This window comes from Mustela nivalis (assembly GCF_964662115.1).
Source record: "Mustela nivalis genome assembly, chromosome: 19".
NCBI classification, from domain to species: Eukaryota; Metazoa; Chordata; class Mammalia; order Carnivora; family Mustelidae; genus Mustela; species Mustela nivalis.
The window spans coordinates 30,992,546-31,014,272 of record NC_139038.1 but is presented as its reverse complement, the minus strand read 5'-3'; the positions used below and the strand labels follow the sequence as shown (position 1 = coordinate 31,014,272).

Here is a 21,727-nt window from a genome sequence, read left to right as displayed (position 1 = left end):
GAGAAGTCTGCCGTAAGCCGGTTCGGGCAGCGCCGGTCATGGCGGAGATCCTGGAGATCTGGCTAGACCTCGGCTTTCGGGATGAGCAGTGTCCTTGATGAGGGGACTCCACTGACAGCCTGCCCCTTTCTGCATTCCAGGCATGGATCCTGAAAAACTCGAACAAATCCAGCTCCCGGTGCCCGGTGCAGCCGAGAAGACCACCTACAACCATCTCCTGGCCGAGAGACTCATCAGGATCATGAACAACGCGGCCCAGCCAGGTGCCTAGGGCGGGACTGCTCACAGGGGCAGTGGTGGGAGAGGGACCAGGCCCCCGTCCATGCACCAGGAGTCGTAGGTTCCAGACCCGGCCTTTCTGGGAATACAGGCTGGTCTCAGCCACTCCCTGGGCCGTGCCTACCCTGGGCCACCCATACCATCCTGTCCAGCCACATCTTGACCTCAGGGACTCCTCCTCTTTCCCTCGCCGTGAGTGTGTGCAGGACCCTGTCCTTCGTCTCCTTCCACACCTAGCCCTTCTTGGACCAGCGGCGCCCGTGTCCCCAGCCTTCCTCTCACGGTGGCTGAGGCCACATCTGAGCATGAACTAGGCTGAGAGCATGTGTGAGGGAAGGCTGGAAGGTTTGAATCAGGGCTCTTGATAGTGCAAGACATGCACAGCGTCGAACACTTGTCAGCCCAGGTCTGAGGTTTGGGCTGAGGATCTGTAGCCGGGACAAGGGCTAGAAACAGATGGAATGAGCCGGTATGGCGTTTCTTCACTGGGGACAACTTTGCCCCCCCCCACCCTGGGGGGACAATTGGCAACATCTGAAGACATTTTTGGTTGTCACAGCTTGAGGAGGGTGTGCTCCCGGCATCTCGGGGCCAGGGATGCCGCTGAACATCCTTAGCTCACTGGATGGCCTCCAGTGACAGAGGATCACCTGACCCAAACGACAGCTATGCTGAGCTTGAAAGACCCTGACGGCAACGCTGGTTCTCTGTAGAGGCAGCGAGAGAGGCCATCATGGTGTGAGCGAGGGTATAGAAAGGGGCCTGACGGAGACATGGCCTCGTTGAGAGAGAACCACTGAGTTGCACAGTAGGAACGGTGTGGGGTTGGGCCCAGGTCAGTCTCAGGAGAAGGGCAGGGGTGGGGGTTTTGGTTGAGGCCAGGACTTCAGAAGTCACAAGGAGTGGGCTCCGCCAGGCAGCCGGAAGCCCAGTCTTTGGGGAGAGAGTACAGAAGCTTGGGGAACAGGGTCCATGGACAATGTTTATCGAGTGCCTCCTGCCTGCCAGCCGCTGTGGGCAAATGACCAGGGTACAGGAGGTACAGGACAGTTATGGCTCCTGCCTTCCAGGAGTTGCAGCTGGGGGTGTGTGAAGTCCCAGGGGTCTGGGACTCCATGTGGAGATAGATGCCAGAGCTCACATTGTGGGACACACAGACATATGGGTGGTTCTGGAAGCCACAGCAGAGAAGAGAGGACTTCTGGGACCAAGCCCTGGGCCACTGCAAGTGTCCTCAGGTGGCATGGAAGGGGGAGCCAGCACAGGAGACTAAGCCAGGTCCCACATGGAGGAAGAAGGGGCAGCAAGAGAGACAGGTGTGGGCACCTGGTGGGGTCAGTTTTCTACTGAGAGGTCTAGCGCAGGGAGCAGAGCTCATCCCTGAGGATGGTGGCTGAGGGCTATTTGAGGACATGTGGCCCAGTGTGAGGAAAGGCAGTACCTGGCCTGAATGTTAGAAAGGAGCCTCCAGGGTGGGGAGGGACAGCCAGCCCCTTGATGGGGCCAGTTGGGCATGTCCACACCCAGCAGGAGCTTGCAAAGGTCTTGTTGGAAGATTACACTCCCCTTCCCTGGAGGCAGCAGCAGGGGGCTCGTGGCTGGGCCACTGGGGTTCTGCAGAGGGGCAAGCAGGAGTGAGGTTGTGCCCCAGAGAGCTCCAGGTGGGAGGCGGGTGGGCGCAGCACAGAAGCAGTGTTCATGCTGGGCTGAGGGGGCTTAGCTCCGTGGCTGAGACCAAGCAGCCTTTCCCTGCAAGTGATCCCCTTTATCCTGCTCCCCACCTGACACACGAAGCAGGGAAGGGTGGGGAGGGAGGCGTGCGGTGGTACATCTGCCTTGAGTGTTTCCTAGCTTCCCATCCCAATTGCTGGGGTTTCCAGGACCTCAGGACTGTGGCCTGGAGACGTCTTCCTCTTCCACATTGAGACATCTCCCCAGCAGTGCGTTCAAAGACCCAGGGAGGAGTTTGCCTAAGAGCAGGTTGCCCACCTGTCAGGCAGCCCCAGATGCTTCTAGGAGCAATGCCTAATGTGGGTCTTGGCATTCAGAGCCCCTGAATGTCATTCACCCCCCAGGGTGAGACTTTGGACGCATCACTTCCCCTGCCCAAACTTTAGCCTTTAGAGCACCCATTGTAGTGGGTTTTCCCAGAGACTCCTGGAGGGAGGGTCTTTGACGTGCCCAGCACCGTGCCCGGCTCACAGTAGCACAGCAGGTGGGTTAGTCAGAGCGTGGTTGCCGGCAACAGAAACCCAACGTAGACGGGCTGAAACAATGCAACCAAACTGCTGACTTGTGCAACTTGGGAGTCTGTTGGAGCCTGGCTTAAGGCACAGCTGGACTCAGAAGCGGGAACAATGCTTTCGGGACTATTTTTGGGCTGCCCCGCTTTGTGTGTCAGCAGGATGACGGCCAGCAGCAGCCCCAGCCACCCCTTTCCCTACTGGGGTGCGGGCCTTGCCGCAGGAGGCAGACTCTGGGTGGTCTGGTGGGAAGGGTGGGCTTGGACGAAAGGTGGGAAATGCAGGCAAGGGTGCAGAGGCGGTTCATGCGGACTATCGGGCTGGTGGTCCTGAGGCCCGCTCGTGGCCCCGGCACTGTTCCTATCCTGCCCTCAGCCCAGCAGAAGGAGAGTTGGTTTTGCTCAGGGGTCCTGGAGCCTTGTGGAATTGAGCCTTCTTGGTTCTGACTGGCCCCTTTGTCTGTCTCCTCCCCAGTCACTGTGACCGGAGGAAATAGAGCACGCTGACCAGCCTGGGTGATGGGCCCCTCCCTGGGGCAGAGCAAAGGGACCGGCTCCACCCAAAGTGGGGTCGGTGAGTCTCCAAAGGAAAGAGAGGTGCTTGTTCCTAAAAAGGGGAGGGAACCCGGCCAAGGAATGCCACCGCAGATGGCCACTTTCCCAGCCTTCAGGAATAATTAGTAATCCTCCTCTTCCTGCCTCCCCTCCCCTGATAAAGGGAGTGCAGGGAAATATTCGGGGTGGGAGGTGTGGATGGAACATTCTATTGTAATTGGGAAGGGGTTGGCCTGTGAGTTCCCTCTGTGGCCCCGCTGGATGTTGAGGGGCCGTCAGCTGACTTGTTAAGCTCAAAGTAGGCAAAGCAAGACACTGTTTCACAGCTTCCCACCAGGCTGACTCTGCCTTCCCCCTGTAGATGGGAAGATCCGCTTGGCAACGCTGGAGCTGAGCTGCCTGCTCCTAAAGCAGCAAGTGGTGACCAGCACGGGCTGCATCATAAAGGACGTGCACCTGGCCTGCCTAGAGGTGAGGGCCCCGTCCTGTTGCCCAGGTTCCGCGCACGGCCGAGGGAAGGAAGATGCTAGATCTAGATGGGAGCCCCGGTCCTGGCGTCTGCAGCAACCCAGTCATTCCAGTGGAGCAACCCTTCCTCAGAGACTGGCTTGAGGAGCCCTCTTCACTGTGGAATTTCTGCAATTTCTGTGACAATTAGTGGCCCTGTATTTGTTAAGCAGAATTTTATTATTTTTCTTTGTGCATTAAAAAAATCTTACACATATCGAACACATGCATGCTTTTTACGTATTGATGGTTTACTGTGCTAATATCTACACTCATTTTTAGTTTTTATTGTCTTCCCTCTTACTTTTCAGGTTTATTTGAGAGGGATTTATATATTATATTTATATATTTATATCTTGTATTTATTTAGAGAGTACAAAGGTAGAAAGGAACAGCTATCGTGGACACTTTGGTGTGTGTCTTTCCAGATACGCACACACTGACACATTGTAAGAGTCACCATAGCCCTAGTTTATAACCCACTTCCCCCACCTAACTGGATGTTAATAACTTTCCACGTCACCCCCCTGGGGTCTCCTCTCCTTTGCCCATTTTTATTTTGAGCCCCTCCTCCTTCCCTCCCTCCCTCCCTCTGTGTTACAAACCACTTTATAGATTGAAGGCTATGAGCCCCCCTCTCATCTGCTTGGCGTGCACTCAGATTCTGGAATTGGTGACTTCCCCAACTCAGTGGCCTGCCTCACACCTTCCCTCTCTCAACAGGGTGCCCGAGAAGAAAGCGTTCACCTAGTTCGGCATTTTTATAAGGTAAGTGGCCAAGGCGCAGGGGAGGCTAGCTTGGTGTGTGTCACAGACACAGAACTGTCGTATCTAGGCGTGTGCACATACCGATCACAAGTTCCTGGTGCTTTCTTGTACCCGTGCACACTGAGTGAGCACACGCCAGGTCCAACCCCCGAGCAGCAGGCCTGGCACTCTTCGGCCTGTGCTTGTCTTTGCAGAACCCTTCTGAGCGCTCACCCTTAGTCTGTGATAGTTTGCTTATCCAATGATACGTGAAATCGGTTATTGATGAGGCTATACATAAGTTGCAAATTGCATGCATGCACGGGGGTAGATTACTTATGTAAATGAATACATTCGTGAGGTGTCCGTGTTTTTCGTATAAAATAACTTTTGAGTTACTCACACATTCGTGAATTCTACGCGTGTGTGTCGTTTACAGACATTTATGCCAGGACGCCTCATACAGGCTTCTAAATCTTCGTCATTGAGTTTAGTGAGATTGTGTAAAGGACCACCATGACTCCGAGTCACCGAGGAATTTGTCGATGTCCTCTTCAGATTCCAGATGGTTAGTTTTGAAACCTCTGGCTGTGAAGGTTTTGTTTTGCTCTATATCCGAAGCGTGATATACTCTTAGGGAAGTGCATCATCTGTCAGCAGGAGATGGGTTAATCCACATTCCCATGGGCCCCATGGCTCCCTGAGATTTTGACCTCTGTGTCTGGTCTCTCCAGGTCCAGTTAGCCGGAGTTTCCCCTCGTCATTTTGCTGACGCTGAGAACCTCCCTGGAGGAGGACACGTGTTGGCGCTGCCATCTTGTTATCATTCAGCCCCTTTCATTATCTCTACAAACTGCCGTGAATCTTAGGCACAGAAGCACCAGACCCGTCTTCTTTGCAGGAAGCTTTTTAAGCTGCTATTATTGTCAGTGTTCGTGGGGAGAAAACGAGGTCTTATCACCTGGAAATCCACCTCGGCAGCCACAGATGACCCCATGCACCTGCCACGTGGTGGCCACGCCCAGATGAGGGGGGACCACTGTGGGACCCCACACATGGGGGAAGAGATCCTAGGCTCCCGTTAGCAACCTGAGGGGCCTAGCCTCTGAGCGAGAATACAAGACCTCAGCAAAGCCCAGAAGACAGCGGGAGAGCCTCATGGCTGCATTAGTCATCTTTCAGTCTCTTTCCAGGATAACTACTCTTAGTTTGTTCGCTCTACCCCCAGAAAGACAGAGATACATAGGTAGGCATTTTCCCAGAGGATTTATCTTTAGCCTAAGGAGAGCTGTATTTGAATTGTAGCTCTCTTCCCCCTACCCAGGTTGTTCTTTTGTCCTATAAGGGTTATACCCAAAGTAGAATATCTCAGAAGCTTTTGCATCTTCTCAGCATTGTGATCTCTGTGGTTCTTACATGATTCTTATTGCCATGCAAGAATATTCAAGTTTGGGCTGCCTGGGTGGCTCAATGGGTTAAGCCTCTGCCTTCAGTTCAGGTTATGATCGCAGGGTCCTGGGATCGAGTCCCGCATCAGGCTCTCTGCTAGGCAGGGAGCCTGCTTCCTCCTCTCTCTCTCTCTCTGCTTGCCTCTCTGCCTACTTGTGATCTCTCTCTGTCAAATAAAAAAAAAAAAAAAAAAAAGAATATTCAAGTTTATCTGTAGTTCTGACAATTGTAAAAAATATATAAAGGATTGCTCCTTTTCCCATCCTGACCGTGTGCATGTGTATGTGAGAGAGAGAGAATTAGATTCAGGACTCAGGAGAGAGGACAGTTTGAATAGCCATGGTGCCTTCAACTGCATCTCCACTCCCTCCCCCTCCTGGGCTGTGCTCCATCCAGGGTGACCATAGTGACCACGAGTGCTAGCATTTACCAGCCCCGACCCAGGGGCAGGCTCTGCAGCCAGCACTTCACTTCGGCAAACCCACACATCCTCACAGTGACCCGCATAGATGTGGGCTGTCATTCCAGTCTTGCAGCGAACCAGAGGGGGGTTTTGAGAGGGAGAGCTGCAACTGGGCCCCTGGTTTGTGAGTCTCCGAGCCAGAGTCTTACCCACCGCAGCCCTGCGGAGCCGTGGGGCCTCACGGGTGTGCCTCAGAAACGACCAGGGTGAGCTGTGTACTTGCAGCATTAAGTATGCTTCGTTACACGCCGCCTTTCTGAGGTGGGAGCCCCACGGATTTAACGTGGCCCCTGAACCAGGCTTCTCATTTCTCCACCTGTTCTCAACACGCAGATGATGGAGAAACACTCCTAATTTCACCCACTTTTGTAGTTTCATTACGTATGGTGTTCTTTTTGTTGTTCTAATTCTCTGCCTTGACAGAAGGACTCTTAACTCTACATGCTTGAAAAAGAAAAGAGAAATGTTGAGAAGTGCCATATGATATTTGGGCTTTCGTCTGAGCGTGTATGTTGGTGTTCGTGTGTGTGTCGTCCTTCCTGGCGATTCACGAGAATCACTATTGAGAAGCAGATGGCCCCAACAGCCGTGAGCTGGGGTTTGTAATACTTTGGTGTGTACGGAAAGAAATATGCATCATCTCTCTCCCTTCCTCTCTTTTTAGGGAGAAGAAATTTTCTTGGACATGTTTGAAGATGAGTACAGGAGCATGACAGTAAGTGAGGGGCTGGCACGCACATGGGGGCCCACGCACTCGTCCTGCGGAACTGGGAGAACACCGTCTAACTGGGGCCTTTCCGGCTGAGATTGGTGGGGAGGTGAATCAGAAGCGGTGCCTTTTGATCCCCACCACTGGTGAAATTTCACATGGTCCCCCATTCCCCCTCTGTGGGCTGTGCCAGAGATGAGTTGGGAAGATTCCCTTTGATACGAATATGTTCATTCTTTTACTGCTCCTGTCGCCCCGATCAGGAGGCAAGAATCAGAGAGGTTGAGTGAGGCCCCACATCTGCCCAGCCAGTGAGGTGCAGAGTCAGGATTCCAAAGCCCAGCAGTTCACCTCCAGTGCCCTTTGCCGTGCCTCCAGAATGTTCTAGCGTGTTGCTTGTCCTTGAGTCCACAGCACCGGCTCAGCGTCAGCCCTATCTCCTCCATCCATCAGGCACAGTCATGGGAAAGAATCAGTTCCAAAGATGACAGCTTTCTCCATTTTGTTCATTTCCATGCATCCCTGTCATCTGACCCTTAGTTGGCACTCAGTAAATAGAGGATAAATGTCCTTTTCGTGGACATTGCTCATCAAAGAGGGGAGTGATTCAAGAAGTTTGTAGTAAACCTAAGTGTCACGAAGACAAAAGCGCTTGCTCTAAGTGGCTCTGGGCTCCCAAGCTCATCTAACCGGGTGTGGACTGCTGGGCCCTAACCACGTCCTCGCTCTCGGCACTTCCAAGGCCTCTGCAGAGCCTGTTCCAGGGAAGACGTCAGTTGGCATAGATCATCTCCAGAAATACCACAGTAGTGCCCAAGGCCTGCTCTGGTGGTGTACGGGCCGCTCAGGCATGCCTCTCACCTGGAGATGGCCACTGCTTCCCCCTTATTCCCCCAGCCCCTGGGAGAATGTGTCCGTCTTCTACTCTTTGGACTGGTCGCTAGAGGGGAGTGGATTCGGGGGTTAACTGCTGTGGTGCTTGTCCCTGGGACGTCCTGTTCTGCAGCACAGTTCTCCATAGTTCGGTTTCCTGTTGGAAACATAAGGCTCATATGTCACTTGACGATGTGGAAAAGCTCGGGCTCCTAAACCTCTGCTCAGTATCTGCCTTTTTTAAAAATGGATTTATTTGAGAGCAAGAGAGTGTACACTCAGTGTGCAATCAGGGCGAAGGGCAGAGAGGGAGGGGCAAAGGGAGAGGGAGGGTGTCTCAAGCCGACTCTGACCCAGGGCTGGATCCCACAACCGTAAGATCACGATCTGAGCCCAAACCACGAGTCTGACACTTAACTGACTGAGCCACCGAGGCGCCCCTCTGCTGTTGCTACTTACTAACTGCCTGACCTCCGTGGGTTGCTCACATTCTCAGTGTTCATTTTTCCGGGCTGTGAGATGGGTCCCGCACCCGCGCCTGGGCTCCGGTGCCCAGGAGATGCCCCCCGGAGAGTGTACGCACCACTCATATTGGCTTCCTCTCCCTCCCGCCATAGGCGGCTTCCAGGTTGTGGGGGGGCTGCTCGGGAGCGGCGGGCAGGCTGGAAGGCACTGCCGGAAGGTGATGCCAAGGGTGGCCCCCGATGTAGCTCAGGGCTCCACCACCCAGCCCTGGGATAAAGGGATTTGGGGTGGGGCACCCCAGGCTTTGCAGGAGATCTGCTTACAGAGGCCACAAGAAAAAGGCAGGCAACATGCAGTAAGTGTCTCCTCGGCTCCCTAGCCCAGACAGCGGGGCCCTCATCACAACTGTACTGGGTAGTCAGTCAGCTGTATGTAGGGTGTGGTAACGATGGAAGCCCACTTTCTGAAAAACAAAACCAAAAACAAAACTCAAAAGGACACACAAAAACTCAAAAGGACACACAAAAAAGCATGGAATGCTTGAAGGAGTAAAGTTAGTTCTTTAGGAAATTTACCTTGGGAAATGTCATTCCTTTATGATGTCAGGGAAATGAAGTGTCCATGTCCCAAAACTCAGTGTGCAATCAGGGCGAAGGGCAGAGAGGGAGGGGCAAAGGGAGAGGGAGGGAGTCTCAAGCCAACTCTGACCGAGGGCTGGATCCCACAACCGTAAGATCACGATCTGAGCCCAAACCACGAGTCTGACACTTAACTGACTGAGTTATATTCACTCTCTGGATATTCACTCTCTGTATTGATGCAGCAGAGTTCCAGAGTTCCAGGAGGGGAGATGTTGTTACCAAATATCATAGTAATCAGAGAAGACTTCCTGGAGGTGGTATGGAAGCAGGCAGACAGTTCTGTTCCCATGTGGCCCAGAGGCTGTGGGCTGATACCCTTCCTCTGAGCTCACTGACCCCTCTGTAATAAGGAACAGCATCAGCAAGCAGAGCTGTCCAGCAGGAAGTGAGACCTGCTGGCACCTGGCACTTAGTAGATGCTCAATAAGTGGCTCTGTCGTATGATCCCAGGTAAAGACAACAAGGCAGGGAAGGGGGATGGTGGTCATGTGGCAGGAGTCAGTTCTGGAGCAGGGCAGGCCTGGGTCTGTGTCTTAGTTCTGCCACCCACCAGCTGAGTCACTGTTTTCCCATGAGCAGATCGGGAAACATCCCTTGTGGAGTCCTTGGGCGAATTAAGTAGGATCATGCAGGCAAAGCCTGTAGTTCGCCGCCTGCCCGCAGTCCGTAGTCCACGATAACTGGGGGCTGCCATCACTACGTCTGCTTTCGTCATCCTTGACAGCACAGAGAGGGAGGCGGGTTGAGATCAGGGCCCCGCTCCTGGCCGGGTGTGGGGGAATGAGCCGGTGGGAGACCACAGCTTTTCACAGCACAGAGGCAGCTTCTTGGGAGTGTCTGAGCTGCCACTCAAGGGAAGGAAAAAATCCGTGTCTTGGGAAACAAAGGCTTATGTCTCACACTCCGGGCTGCCTTGAGACCTCACGCCAGCCTTCTCGTGGGCTCGCTTTATTCACTTGCCGTGCGCAGTGCAGGCAAGGGGCCTGGGTAACCTGCTCCATCCTCTTCCTCCCTTTGGTGAGGTTTCCTTTGATGTCTCTCTTCTAGATGAAGCCCATGAACGTGGAGTATCTCATGATGGACGCCTCCATCCTCCTGCCCCCCACGGGCACGCCACTGACTGGCATCGACTTTGTGAAGCGGCTGCCGTGTGGGGACGTGGAGAAGACCCGGCGGGTGAGTAAGCGCAGGCGGGACCCACCTCTCCTGGGCCGCCATCTGACCAGGTCAAGAGCCTGTCTTTCAACCCACTTTGGGACAGGGGCGGACGACACCACCCTGCACCAGCGTCCCGCCACTGGGAGGAACTTCCCAAGGTGAGCTGCCCTTGGCCGAAGCAGGATTGAGATTCCCCTATGTGAGGGCCAGGGAGGCTGCCTTGGCTGGTGCAGAGCAGAGCCCCAGCCCCTGGCTCTGGGGGCCCGCCTCTGAGCCTGGAACAGGCGAGGGCAGGGGAGGCCTTGGTGTGAAACTCCCTCCCAGAGGGGCTCGGGACCCCCAGAGACGGTGCCACAGCGCCATGGTAAGATATCTGAGGGCTCTGGGGGTGAGGCACACGCACATGAGACCGTGACTCTAGCCAGCCTGCTCCCCTGTGTGAAAAGCAGACGAGTTCTTAGAACCCTGTGGGAGTGCGCATCCCTTATCAGCACCGTTTTTCTGAAGCTGGCTGGCGGGCCGTTCACGGTATTTTATCTCTCGTGTAAGATCAGTTTCTTTCTTAGAAAGCACCATCACCTCTTCCTAGAAAATCATTCCCTGGAGACATGAATGGATGCATTAGATGAGTTCCTTGCCCTCTGCTGCTCAGCTAATCCCCATCTGACCAGAGAGGCCGAGGTGTTAATTTGGGGATTTTGAGAAGCAGGAGGGACCTGCTGGACTGGCCTCCAACAGGAGGATTCCGTGGTCTTCCTCCACCTGGGCGGTGATTTTGCCTCGGAGGCCTCGGAGCGGGAGGGGACTGCAGAGGAAAGCCGACCTGTGTGTTTTAGTCACTGAACATTGCCTTCTCTCTGACCAAAGCCACAGACCTCATGGCAGGACCCACCCCGTCTGAGCCAGTGACACCCTCCTTCCTCAGGCTCCCTGGCAGCCCTGCAGGCCCCGTGGCCGGGCCCACGAGCGTGTTTGTGGGTGGCACTGTTTGCACTGGGCATCATGGCATCAGACAGTACCTTAGGACCGGTTCTGACAAACACAGGTTATGCTGGCAACTTGTTCACAGGCAGGTATGCTCACCTTTTGGTTGGCCTCAGAGATGTTTCCTGGTGAGGCTAGCACAGAGGTCCTGTCCCCGAGGCCCACCTTGTCCCCTGAACCAGAGGTCCGGAAGGCTCTGGGTGGTGAGAGCTGCTGTTCTGGGTTGCACTCTACCTTCTTTTTTGGTCTCCGGGGCCCCAGTTGCTCAACACTTAGATGAGCTCATGTTTGATATCACATGTGTCGTTCATACCAGTTCTTTGTCTGACCCTCCTCATGGAATTCTGCCACCGTCCTAGGAAGTTGGCATCATAGGAACCTATCTTGCAGAGGAAGAAACTGAGGTATGATGAGATCAAGTGATTTGCTCACGGTCCCCCAGCTAATAAGTAGGAGAGCCAGGACTCCGTGCAGGCAGCGTGGCCTCCAGAGCCCACACTCTTAGCCGCTCTGACCTGCTTCTTCCCACTGCTCCCTTCATTGTATCTATTAGCCCTACTTGGTGCTGGACACCAGGGACATAACATACACTGCCTCAGTCCTCAAGGAGTCCACGTGCAGGGCAAGGGAGGGAGGGTGTTGCCAGTCTGTGTGGCTGAGGCTGTTGCTAAAGGAACATGAAGTCAAGCCCCTCATCCTCCCTGGGGAGGGGGGCAGAACGGGCAACAGCAGGATCGGTTGGGCAGCAGGGGAGGCAAAGGCCCAGACGGATGTGGCTCATTCTGGCTCCCCTAGGGAGGGGACATGGCTGGAGCCCAGAGTGAGGGAGGCTTTTTGAGAAGTGATGAGGCTGGAGGGGGCCAGGCTCCCGGGCCTTAGAGCCCACGGAGGACCTTAGTCTTGTTAGCTGATCCCGACATCAGGCCCTGCTGGCTTGGGGTAGACGGTCCTGATCCACGGGAGAGGATGGGAGAAATTCAAGGCTAAGGCATATGGCAGAGGGAGGGTCGCTTGGGCTCCGAGGTTCCTTTTCCCATCTCAAAGCAGCACATACCTGCCTTGCCAGAGTCACTGTGGAGACTCAGTGAAAGGCAGGGCACAGAAGGCTAATAGTAGTTCTCAAGGGTAGGGGTTCCCTTCGTCCCTTTGCCCCTGACATCTCACTTGGTTGTAAGTTCCCAGGGCTGTGCCGCCCACCTCTCTGCCTGAAACACAGACCGAGAGCCCTTGGGCTTCACTGGGGTCTCTTGTTCAGCCTTTGTTTGTCCTACGAGTTTATACAATCAGCCCTCAAGTCTCAGGGTCCCTGGGTTTAGAGCCAGAGAGAAGGTGGCAGGATTTATAAAACGGCCCTGACCATCTCAAAGTGAAGCCATCTACCTGAGAGAAACTTCCCTTTGCTCTGAAGGAAGATTTCGGCCACTCACCTCAGTCCGGTTCCTGTTCCAAGGCAGCTGTCTAGAATCATCCAGAAGCTAAGCTCCTGTGTCCCTTTCAAACACAGAACACAGCAGTGTGCTTTGAATTTGAGCTGAAGGAAGTGTATGGTTTAGCAAGCAATTGAGGGCTTATGTGGTTTGTTTCAAGTTCTTTGCTTTCATCCAAAGAACATTCCATTTCATCTTTTTGGATTCAAAGGTTTTCTTCTTTTTCTTTTTTTTTCCCCCACCAAGCAGACTTTTAACTTTCAGGAGGCTGACACTTTTCAGAAATCCCACCTTTTATTTTCTTTAAGGGCTTATTAAAGAAGTTCAAACAACCCTTACTAATGCATCATTCCTAACTTGTAAAATATCCTCCATTCAATCACCAGAGAGCCCCTGGATGCCTACTGGATGCTAGATGCTAGGCCTGAGGGTGCAGAAATGAACAGGGTCGAGGGGTCAGTGAGTGCCGAGTCCCTGAGACGCAGAAGAATGTAGCAAGTTCAAGGAGCAGGGTGACAAGTGAGTGGAGGGGACAGGAGAGGAAGATGGTCAGGCCTTGCAGGCCACAGGGGGGCAACTGACACCAAAAGTCATGACATCCCTCTTGCATTTTGCAATTTATTCTCTTCCTTCTTTCATTTGATGTGTTTGTTGAGTGGCTTTCTAGGATCCAGGCACTGTGCAGAATGCAAGAATAGACTGTGAACAAATAATATAAAATAAGGCCCAAATGGCAAGAGTGCCCCTGAGCCATGCTAGCTGCTAAGGGGAGTTCACATTGAAACGAAGGTCATGGGAACTGCTGGCATCTGATGAGAACATGGAAACAGAAATGGGGATGTGGCTCGACCTATCCCAGGGGCAGCTGAGAGAAGCAGTTAAGAAAAAGCCCAGGCTGGTGGGACCAGCCAAGGTTCAATGCCAGCTCAAGCTATGTGCCTTTGAGCAAGTTGCTTACCTTCCCTGAGCCTCAAGTCCTCATGTGTCTGGTCTCTTAGCTCCTGCCCAAAGTAGACAAGAAAGAGGGCTGTAAGGTGCCCGGCAGGCCCGAAGAGTTTAGGAAACATTGGTTAAACAGGGGTAGAGTGGTCTAGTGTCCCAGGAGGGAAAGAAAGAGAGTTTTTAGCCATCTACTGAAGTTCCAGGGTAGAGAAGAGTTAGGGAGAGAAATTTCTGGTGAATCTCAAAATCTGAATGTAAGCCACCGGCCATCTTTCTGTGGTAATCTTGGAGGCCATTATGAAATAGAGTCACGTGAAGCTTTATTTGTCCCTGACTTCTGTTCCTTGTTCCCATGTAAAACCACCAACAGTTTTGGTGTTGATCGCTCTTGCCCGCGAGGAAATAGGATCTTTTTCTTTATTCTTTGGCTGTGTGTTTCACATTAAAGAACATCTCACAGGGTTTCGAAAGTAGAAGGAAAGAACTTCCCGTGATTTCATCACCCTAAACAAACAAGGCCTCGTCGCTTTTCGGGTCTCCTCCCTATCTTTGTTCAATCACGTCTTCTCGTGGTGGCAGGAAGAGTGTCGTGGTCTTCCTTCCAGCCTTTCCTTTCCTCTCTCCCTTGTACAGCGAGAAGCTTTCCGTGCTGGGATGCAGTTTTAATTCAAGTCACATTTCTTACTGTAAGAAAGTTTATCTGGCGACTTCTGCCGTGACTTACTCAGGCATTTTCCTGCTGCTAGACATTCTGGTGCTCTCAGGATTCATTATTTTCAACTAAACTGTCGTGAGCAGGCTTCACGAACACAGGGTTTCTTTCTTTTGGCTTAATTCTTTCGGAAAAGTTCCCAGAAGTAGAATTTCTGGTTCGGGGGCATGAACATTTTCTACGTGATGCTCTCCATATTGCCAAAGGGGTTTTCACAGCGGGCTGGGCCCAGGTGACCCTGCTTCGGCACCCACTTAGGAGTGACTGGTTTCTCACAGCCACTTCCGCGGCCTGGTGGGCTCCTCATCCGGGTGACAGCTGCCCGAACTCCGTGGCTTACAAATGGGACAAGGGAAGCAGAGAGAGGGCTGGACCTGAGTGCTCAATCCAGGGCTGCCCTAGGGTTCTGTGGGCGCACCTCCAGGGAGGCCCCGAGATCAGGGCCGGTGGGTAGCCCATTCCCAGAACTCAAGCCCAGGCGCAGGGAATTCACGTGATTTACTCGCATGGTCTGACCCTGAGGCTGTCCCCCCCACCTAGGGGGCGCCTTCCCTACCACACAGCTGCAGGGCTTGCTCCCAGGTACCTTGGAGCACAGGGGATGAGCATTTTGATTATATCCGAGCATGCTCAGCTGTCACCCCTTTCCAAAACTAATGTGCGCATCCAGAGTCCCTCTTCCTGGCATTGTGGGGAAGCATCAGAAAGAGCAATAATTCCTTCTTCCATTTTAATACTTTTTAAAATGCATGTTTATTTGGCAGAGTAAAGAGCAGCGCTCAATAAAAGCCTGGGTCCCAAGCCTTAAATCTTTTGAAGGCAAAGGCATATGGCTGGAAGAACAGACTTTGGAGTCCGGTTATTAGCTGAGTCACCGTGGGCAGGCTGCCTTACATCCCCAGCTTTTGGTTTCCAGTCTGTACAATGGGAACCACAGAGGGTCATTAAAACACTTTAGGGAGATGACACGGTCCAGCCCTGCCAATCCCTGGCAGGCCTTGGGTAGGCAGGGATGGGGTGCTTATGGTTTAGGGGGCTGTGCGATGAATTTGAGGACCCTCATCCTGTTGTTTAATCTCTCTTTTGTGAATTCTCAAAGTTGTGGGGCTGGTCAGTGTCTTCCATATTCTTCAGATTTTTATTGTTGTATTGTTGTTGTTATTATTATTATTATTTTGTATTTCTACAAATATCTTTCATGTGTTGCTTCCAGAACAAAAGCTATGTTTTACCAAAAAGGTCTAAATTAGGAGCCAAATTCTGAACTCCTTTTCTTTTTCTTTTTTTTTTTCTTAAGATTTTAAAAATTTATTCAACAGAGAGTAGGCAGAGAGAGAGGGGGAAGCAGGCTCCCTGCCGAGCAGAGAGCCACTGTGGGGCTCAATTCCAGGACTCTGAGACTATGACCTGAGCCGAAGGCAGAGGCTTAACCCACTGAGCCACCCAGGCACCCCTGAATTCCTTTCCTGTTGGAGGTTTCTGGTTCTCAGAGTGATGGTGTGCAGAAAGCCACACATGTTTCTCTTTTCTCACCCCCCACCAAGGGTCCTGCTTGATTTCCTTGCCTTTAGAACCTTTGAGAGGAATGGATTTTTGACACTGAAATGAACCATTCCCTCTGTTTGGACCTGACCAGTGGGCCTTTCCTCCTCGCATCCAAGGCCATGACTTCTTCCTTGAGAGCTCAGATGGCCATATAGTTCAAGCCGCCCCCCGCATCTCAGGCTTCCTGCAGTCAGGCTGGTGCAGGCATGGGGGTGTCCTTGTGTGCTTGGTTAAGGGGCACGTGCATCAGATACCGCTGCTTCCAAGCCCAGCGAAGGCAGCCCCAGCCAATGGACCTGGATGGCTCTGCCCCTCCCGGCTCTGTTTCTTACCATATAGCAGTTCCCTCTTGCAGTAAGGTGCAAGATTTTTAAAAAATGGAACGGCACTTCTTTTTCTTTTGATTGTTGCAGATGTCTTAGGAAGGCTGTACTGTAAAAAACTAAGGACAATTAGATCAGTGCTAATCGCCCCCCACCGCTCCACCCCCCACATCATTATACGACAAAAGCTTATCTTTCCCTAGTGCTTCTGGTGGACTGAGAGGAACACGGGGCCTCAGGATACATCCAGGAGGTAGAATCGTGTTCTTCCAGTTTTCTCCATTAGGAGAGGGAGGCGTTGGCTCAGGTCTCCTGACAGTTCCAGGCCAAGACTGGATTTGGGTTTAAATGTCCTGGTGGGCATCCTTGTTGCCTGGGTCAGCAGGAGCCTGTGCAAGGCCTGTCCCCCGCTTTGTTTTGGGAGGCACCTTGTCCTAGGAAGGGCAGCCTCCCCTCTCCGTGTGCCAGGCCTGTAGCCTTGGAACTATAAACAGGAAGACCAGAAGTGGGCTGGAACTCATCGTTGTGTGGCTCACCAGTGGCGACAGTGGTTTGTCCCCATGCCCTCCCCCGTGCCCAGCTAGTGGGTGGCTGGAGGAAAGGATGGTTGCCCACATGCTGGGGGCTCCCCACTTCCCCCAGCATTCTCTCAGAGTCTCCTAGCAGCCCTGCGGGGCAGGGACTGCCGCCCCCATTTCACAGATGTGGAAATCGAAGCTCACGGAGGTCAGGGGCCTTGCCCAGCAAGTCCGACACAGAGCTCACATGGCCGACTCCCGGGCTGCTTCCCTCAGGCTCATGCAGAAGCTAGGCCTATCAGCTGTGTGGCAGGGCAAGTGGCATGGAGGTGGCCTCTCCGATGGGCTGCACCTCCGCTTCCCAGTCTGTCGTCGGTGGGCAACTCAGCCCCAATCTAGGACCCGGGGTGGGATGCTCTCAGGGCATGCTGGGTCCGGGGTAAAAGCTGTTTTCTACAACAACTTCTTTGGGTCTGGGCCTGGGAATTCTGCTTTTTTCCTGTTCTCTGGGAATGCCCAATGGCCATACTGGATGCCACCCAGGCATCTCTTCCACGGGCCGGGAATCCCTGTGCTGACGGAGCTGACTCTGCCTCCAGAAAGCTGGCTGGGCAGTCTGAGGGGCACTTGGAGCACTGAAGTCACGGCACACCAGCCAGGCGCCAGGGCTGCTGTCCCATCCACAGCCTACTCGCTGTGGTAAGGCCCAGGGGCTAAGACTGTGCTGCAAACGCCCTCACTCAGGGAGGGGCAGGGGTAGGATTTTCATGGAGTCTGGCTGGCTCTGAGTCGTACGAGCATCTTACCCTCTTCGGCCTTCCCTGCCCCCTCATTCACTAGGCGGGACATTGGAACACTAGTACTTGTGTTTTGGATTTCCATATTCTGTGCCTGTTTACTTGGAAGAAAGAGATCTGGTTCTAGTCCCCCCAGATGTGTGGCCTGGGGCAGTTTAATGTGCCTCCTGGGGTCCCAGTGCATTGTCCGCAAAATGGGGTTGCCTGCTAAGCAGGGGTGTCATGAAGGTCACATGGCACTAGGAGAGAGCTCCTGGCAGAAGGACAGGTGCTCAGCTGAAGTCAAGTGGTCCAGACCTGTGCAGAACTAAAAACTGCCTGTACCCTTCAATTATTTGTTTATTTACCTTGCTGCGAAAACACCAGGGCCATGATACTGGGACAAGTGGACTTTGTTTGGTTTTGTTTGTATAAATCAAGAGTTCCTGTGTGATTTCTGCACACAGAGTGCTTCCCCTGAATAACTACAGTTTCGTTCTCCTCTGCTCCTGAACTGTCCACGCAGGCCATTCGGGTGTTCTTCATGCTCCGCTCCCTGTCGCTGCAGCTGCGAGGGGAGCCCGAGACCCAGTTGCCCCTGACGCGGGAGGAGGACCTGATCAAAACGGATGACGTGCTAGATCTGAGTGAGTCCCTCGCGGGGGATGGACGGGTAGGGGCAGGGAGGGATGCGCTCGCTGCCGCACTGGCTCTGGTGTCACGGGGAAGGTCAGGGTGTGACCTGTGTTTGCTTCCGCCGTTGATCTGTCCCAAAAGCTAACAGAGTGTGCACGTCCTGTCAGACTCAAAGAAGGGCCCTTGTTCCTGGGCCCCTGGCAGTCCATCTGCGGGCTCTGCTTACCAGAGCCCAGGTGGAGCTGTGTGGGGTGAGGGGGAGTCGTCCCTGCCCTCCACATAACCGGAGCGTGATTGGTTTGTGTAGTAAGGGGTCTCTGCTGGATTCTAGTGATGCAAGGCCTCTGCTGCGGAAAAGGGGAGAACTTGCAGAAGTGCAAATCACCAGCCTGGAGGTGAGGCGGAATTGGGGAGGCTGGAGAAGTGTGTGCTCAGCCTGCAGCTGTGGGCTTCGTCCCTAACCACACAGTGCGCCATGCTCTCCTCAGCAGCTTGAGCATGAGGCTGTGATTAAAAGTGCCAGTGGGCCAAAGCCCGGTCGAGCCCCTGTAATCCGCCTCACATGCATACCACTCTTGCTTTCCTCCATTTGCTGAAGGGCAGGTGCACATGGATGGTCAAAGTGGTTTTCTCTTTCTTAGAGGCATTGTGATATGGTAGGATTCTTTGGTTATAAGTGACAGAAATCCCAACTTGGGTGAGCTTAGGGAAAAAGAAAGGGGAACTGGCTGGTGTCACTGAAAAGTCCAGGAGTATGTCTGCCTTCAGGCATAGCTGGATCTAGGTGCTCAAGCAGCATCATCAGGAAGCTGCCACCCTGTCTCATTTCGGCTTCCCTTTGTTCCGGCTTCATCTTTGGGAGGGCTCTCACCAGGTGGCAACAAGGTGGCCATCTGCAGTTCAAATCCTGCTGAACCAGCTAAGCAGACCTGACAGAAACAGAGCTTCCTTTTCCTGTGGAAGTCCACAGCAGGGCTCTCTCGCCTGGCATGGGTTGGTGGGCCATCCCTGAAGCAGTTGTTGTCAGAGGAGTGTGATTCATCAACTGGGCAAGGCCAGGGTCATGTGGCGAACCCCAAGCTGGGAAGTAGGGGCCATTTCTTGAGAAGTGGGGCCCTCTTCATGTGAGAGGGAGGAGGGAGGTTGCCCTCAAAGGAAATGCACAAAGAGATGGAAGCTGAGCAGGCAGGAGCGGCAGATGGCCACTCTCTGTGGTGTATGGTGAGGACAGGGTCCCCACAGCTTTAACTCAGCTTTAGTGAAATACAGTTTACACCCGACAAAATTCACTAAGTTTTAGTGTACGGTTGGATGAGTTTGAACAAAAGTGTTCAGTTGTGCGACGAGCAATCATGATCTAGACCACTGAGGGTTGGCATGTGACCCCCATGCCGCCTGCTGTGTATTCACAATGAATGATCGAAACCCCTACAACTTCCATTTCCTCACTTGGAAAATGGTGATGAATTTCCTTATATGATGGGCTTCTTTTGAGACTTGAGCAGAATATAATATGAAATATTATATGACAGAGTATAGTGTCTAGCATCTGACTGTGCTCAAGAAACCGTATGCTGTGTTACCTGCTAATTAAATGTGAGGCATAGAAAGAAGAGAGCACTCTCCCCAAATAGAAAATCCCCTGTAATTATTATGGGTTTTACCCTCTTGTCTAACTTTTTTTTGTTTGTTTTTTAAGAATTATTTATTTAGTTGAGAGACGTGGGCAGAGAGAGAGAAAGAGAGTCTCAAGCAGACACCCTGCTGAGCTCAGAGCCCGACTCGGGGCTTGATCTCATGACCTGAGCCAAAACCAAGAGTTGGACGCTTAACCAACTGAGCCTCCCAGGTGTCCCTAATTTCTTCTTGCCCTCTCCTTATTCTCTTTCCTTCTTCTCTCTCGGAAGAACAAAGAAGCCGTGTCCCCTTTGTGCTATCTGTGCTTCTCTCCTTTCCTCCTTGAGAAATTGCCAGGAGGATTTCTCTAAGGGTTTAAATTGATTGAGTTGGCTGCGGGGAACCATAAACCAGTCTTTCTCTGATCTGAGTCAAGGGAAGAGGGAAATAGCTTTCTTTCAAAGGGACCTCTCCATCAGGGTAGCAAGAATATTTGTATCCATGAAATGGAATTAAATTTTATGCTGGGAATTCACATTCCTTCCTTCTCTGCACCAGCCCCCCAGGAATAGCCTGCTGAAATAAAGGTTAAAAGTATTCCACTTATCAATTTTAATTGATTAGATTGCTAGTTGAGATCACTTAACTGAGCCTTTTTGGGTAGTTGGCCATTAAGAAAGTAATGGCTGTCTGTCTTTACCCAGCCTGGTCACAAATTATGTCTTTGCTTAAGAGAGTGCCATCCAGAAAGTACTAGGAATTATGGATTTTTTGAGCACATGGTACTAGAATAAGATAGCATGTGTTGTCATTGGATTTTGTGTTCTTTTTCCTTTGTATCTCTCCCAGTGATTGTTCTTAAATGCGGGAGCGTCTGACCTTCCAGTGAGGAAAAATCGGTATGCCTCGTATGTCACAAAATGCCCTCTAAGTATATAAAATAACCAGCAACATCGTAATGTAGGCAAAGGCATTCATATTTGCCAAATGATTGGAAGCTGGGCATGCTTCTCATGAGCGCCGTGATTTGAAGAAAGCTGACTCAGGGAGAAATGCTGGGAGCTGGTCGGCTTTATGGCAGGCGACGTGATGTGGGCGGACAGGCTCAAAGGCACGCCGGCTCTGCACCGCCAGGAGAGGTGACCTAAAGTGTGTTTACTGAGCTTGTCGCCCTCTGATAAGAAACCACGGTGTACGAGTACACAGAAGCCACGTCACGTGTCTGCTCACCAGCCACGGGCCTCTGGGCAGGTGTGCCTGGTGTGCTCGGACAGGGTGGCCCTGGACCAGGAGCATGCTGGAGGCCATCGTCCCCCGCCCCCAAAGGAGGCAGAGCTGACTGCTCGAGCCTGTTTCGCTTTTGCTGGGGAGGAGCATGGTGTGGGGCCCATGTCAGGGCCTGGCAGTCGTGAGGGAAGGGGGTGGGGAGAGAAGGCTAGCTTGACGGGATAAAATAGAGGAGACTTTTAGAGAGAATGGCACCGTGAATCTCCACGTACCCCGCCTTCAGCTTCAAGGGTTATTAGTCTTGCTCTACGTCTCTTTCCATCTGCTCTGCCATCTCTCTTTTCAGAGTACCTCCCCACCTCGGCCCTCCTCGAGTGTAGGAAAGCCAATGGAAGACATCTTGTCACTGCATCTATAAATACTTCTCTCACAGAGAAGGACCTGGGGCTGCTCTTTGTCACTAACTGGGTCCCTGCCGTTCTGGATCGTGCACTTCCCCGGCCCTGCTGTGGCTCTGGGTGGAGCTGGAGCAGGAGGGAGGGCTGGCCGGCCGCACTGACACCCGCCTTGGCTGCCTCTCGGGTAGTTGGAGGTCGTCGGCCTTGTGACCCAGCTTGGGGCCTTCATGTTCCTGAGGCTCAGTGGCCTGCCCTTGAAAATGGTTCTCAAAGGTGTGCAGAGAGAGCCACTGAAAATCAGACGAGATCACGTTGGTGATCACTTGGCACGTAGCAGGTGCTCGAGGGTGAGAGCCGGCCGTTGCCCCCATGCGGCTGCCAGATCAGTGTGTCCAATGTGAACTGCTGGGCTCCGGGGGTGGGTGTTTTCTGCTCCAACATTTGGAGGAGTATATCCTGACAGCATGGGGCTGCTTGGGCCCAGAGGAAGGAAGGTGCCCCCGATCCAGGTAGGGCACTCCTGTGTGTTCCCTC

The 21,727-nt window shown here is 52.9% G+C and overlaps 1 protein-coding gene across 14 annotated transcripts in view; it reads left to right on the top strand.

Annotated features, from left to right (window-relative positions):
- The window catches only part of CLEC16A (C-type lectin domain containing 16A), a 206,455-nt gene that overhangs the window by 88,153 nt on the left and 96,575 nt on the right, over positions 1 to 21,727 (top strand). For all 14 annotated transcript variants that reach the window (XR_014306364.1, XR_014306365.1, XR_014306366.1 and 11 more), the window contains 6 exons: positions 141 to 263; positions 3,438 to 3,547; positions 4,307 to 4,351; positions 6,907 to 6,957; positions 9,978 to 10,106; positions 17,842 to 17,962. Coding sequence is in view for 11 of the 14 variants with exons in the window: in XM_082714132.1 (XP_082570258.1) it covers positions 141 to 263; positions 3,438 to 3,547; positions 4,307 to 4,351; positions 6,907 to 6,957; positions 9,978 to 10,106; positions 17,842 to 17,962 (579 nt within the window). In the remaining 3 variants the exon portion in view is untranslated. The remainder of the gene's footprint in view (positions 1 to 140; positions 264 to 3,437; positions 3,548 to 4,306; positions 4,352 to 6,906; positions 6,958 to 9,977; positions 10,107 to 17,841; positions 17,963 to 21,727) is intronic.